The 2,180-nt window shown below is 54.2% G+C and overlaps 1 protein-coding gene across 1 annotated transcript; it reads left to right on the top strand.

The window, feature by feature from the left end:
• Positions 1 to 1,623: 1,623 nt before the first annotated feature.
• On the top strand, positions 1,624 to 2,180 carry EAH_00066970 (Vacuolar-sorting receptor 1, related; the record flags this gene model as incomplete). The annotated part of the gene is made up of 1 exon (XM_013392619.1): positions 1,624 to 2,180. A coding segment is annotated over one exon (557 nt), but the record flags the coding sequence as incomplete, so codon positions are not given.

Genomic DNA, 2,180 nt, shown 5'->3' with positions numbered 1-2,180 from the left:
ATGTTTCTGCACGGTAGATCGAGCAACACTCATTTCCCAAATGGCAGCTAACAAGTGGAAAGGGTACCACAGCACCTATACTGCTAACTTCAGTCGAATCGTGGCACAAGGATCCCAGCTGTCGGCAGAAGACTTAGTTGATTATTTCTTTACGAATATCCCAGCGGAACTCAGATGGGCCGTAACACAGCGAGGTACGAAACAATTCAGTGATTGGAGGGATGCAGCCCATGCATTAGCCGCTGTAGCCGCCCCGTGGGCAGCCGCACAGGAGGAATTCCGTAGGCGGGAACGGGAGTTCCAACTTAGTCTGACAGGAAGAGCGGCGGAGCTTCCACGTGCGACAGTGTCTACTGAGATTAGACGGTACACCCCAGCATCGGGTGGCCGAACAGAAATGGTGTGCTACCAGTGTAAAGGCAAGGGGCACGTGGCTAAGAATTGTCCAACCGGTGATCCGACAACGCGCAAAACCGGCGAAACGTGTCGGAACTGTGGAGGTATGGGCCACTACGCTCGCGAGTGCCGAACACCTGTTCGTATGAGGACAGGAGGGGGTAACCAGACTTCATCGGCATCCGCACAGCAGCAAGAGCAGCGATCTCAACGTTTAAACGGAGGAGCCTAGGCGTTGCGGGAGACAAACGTGCTAGGCTGCCAAATCGTGGTAGAGGTGTGATGCGCGCCGTAGCAACGGAACCTAATGCCATTCCAGTCTCCCCTCGGTGGGCAGAGAAGCTAATCCATAGGGAGCAAAGGGCCCCAGCGGAGAATCAAGGGCCAACTGCTTGTCAGAAGCAGTCAGCAGAGCGAAATACAGCTGCACAGGCCCCAGAAGACAACGGGGTGGAGATGTGCAATACAGACAACAGCAGAAACGTGAACGTCGGAGCGTCTATAGAGGACAGTCAGTCAGTTTCAAACGTTGAGTTGCCACCGTGGTGGCGGGAGCTCGTTGCAAATGAGGGCTCCAAAAGGGAAGGAAGGTTGTGCAGCATGAGCGCGCCGGCCGTACTACCCGTAGAGGTGGTAGGGCATTCCTGTGAGGCGCTCTTAGATACCGGCGCCTCACGCAGTTTCATCAACCCTCGACTGGTTGAAGCCTTACAGCTAAAAGTGTGGAAACTTTCGGATGTGTGTGTGCTTACCATAGCGAACGGTGCCCAGTTGCGTATTGATCGAACCCTGAAGAGTTTGACGGTCTGGTGTGGACGTGAGTGTTTTACCGGTGATTATCTAGTAGGTCCCGTCCCCTACGATATCGTCCTAGGACTTGATTGGTTGGCGAGAAATAAGGTTTCCTGGTATTTCCAATCAGACAAGTTGAGGACGTAACTGGATGGCAAGTGGTGTGAACTGCCCCTGATGCGCACACATATGGGCAAACGAACTGAAGATCATAACCAAGTCGAGCCCAAAAGGACTCCCGCCGAACAGGCGTACGACCTTCCGGCTCGGCAAGTAGCTCAGATGACCGCAGCGGAGGCTGCCGCCCTTCTACGGTCGCCTCCCAAGCGAACTAAGCCACGTATCAAGCCTGGAAAGAAAGTGCCTATCAAAGCCTTGATCGAACAAGCCAGAGCCAACACCACTGGATTACGATCTCCACTCCAAGGGTTGAATATGGTATTGGCCTTGCCCGAAGTTGACGAATCCGTTGCCCTTCGGATACCTGAGGAGCAACAAGGAGCCTTGTGCTGCGCAATTATTAGTCACGACAATCCACAGGCCGAGGCAGTCCTCCCTGCACCTGCCGTAGATCCAACGCATGCTACGGATGATGAAGACTCACCATGGCCTACGGCTAAGCTGGAGTTCACCCTTTTCGACGCGGGGATGCAGTCATCCGACTCCCAATATCTCCCACAGGAGATACGCGAAGTGCTGCAGACACATAGACATGTTTTCCCCGGCAGCTTGCCACCAGGCTTGCCACCCAAGCGACCGCACAACCACCGCATCCTTTTAGCCGCTGGCAAGCTCCCAACAAAATCGGCACTTTACCGTATGACTCCTGATCAGCTTCGCTCCCACAAACAGGAAATCATCAAGCAGTCATCACATGGATGGATCGGTCCCACGTACTCCCCCATCTGCGCACCGACGATCGTGGTGCATAAGCGAGATGATGGTACAGGCGAGCGTCAGATGCTTATGGTGGTTAACTACCAATCCCTCAA

Source organism: Eimeria acervulina, genomic scaffold (genome assembly GCF_000499425.1).
Source record: "Eimeria acervulina Houghton genomic scaffold, Eah_scaff2595, whole genome shotgun sequence".
NCBI lineage: Eukaryota > Apicomplexa > Conoidasida > Eucoccidiorida > Eimeriidae > Eimeria > Eimeria acervulina.
This window is presented reverse-complemented; position numbering and strand designations above follow the sequence as displayed.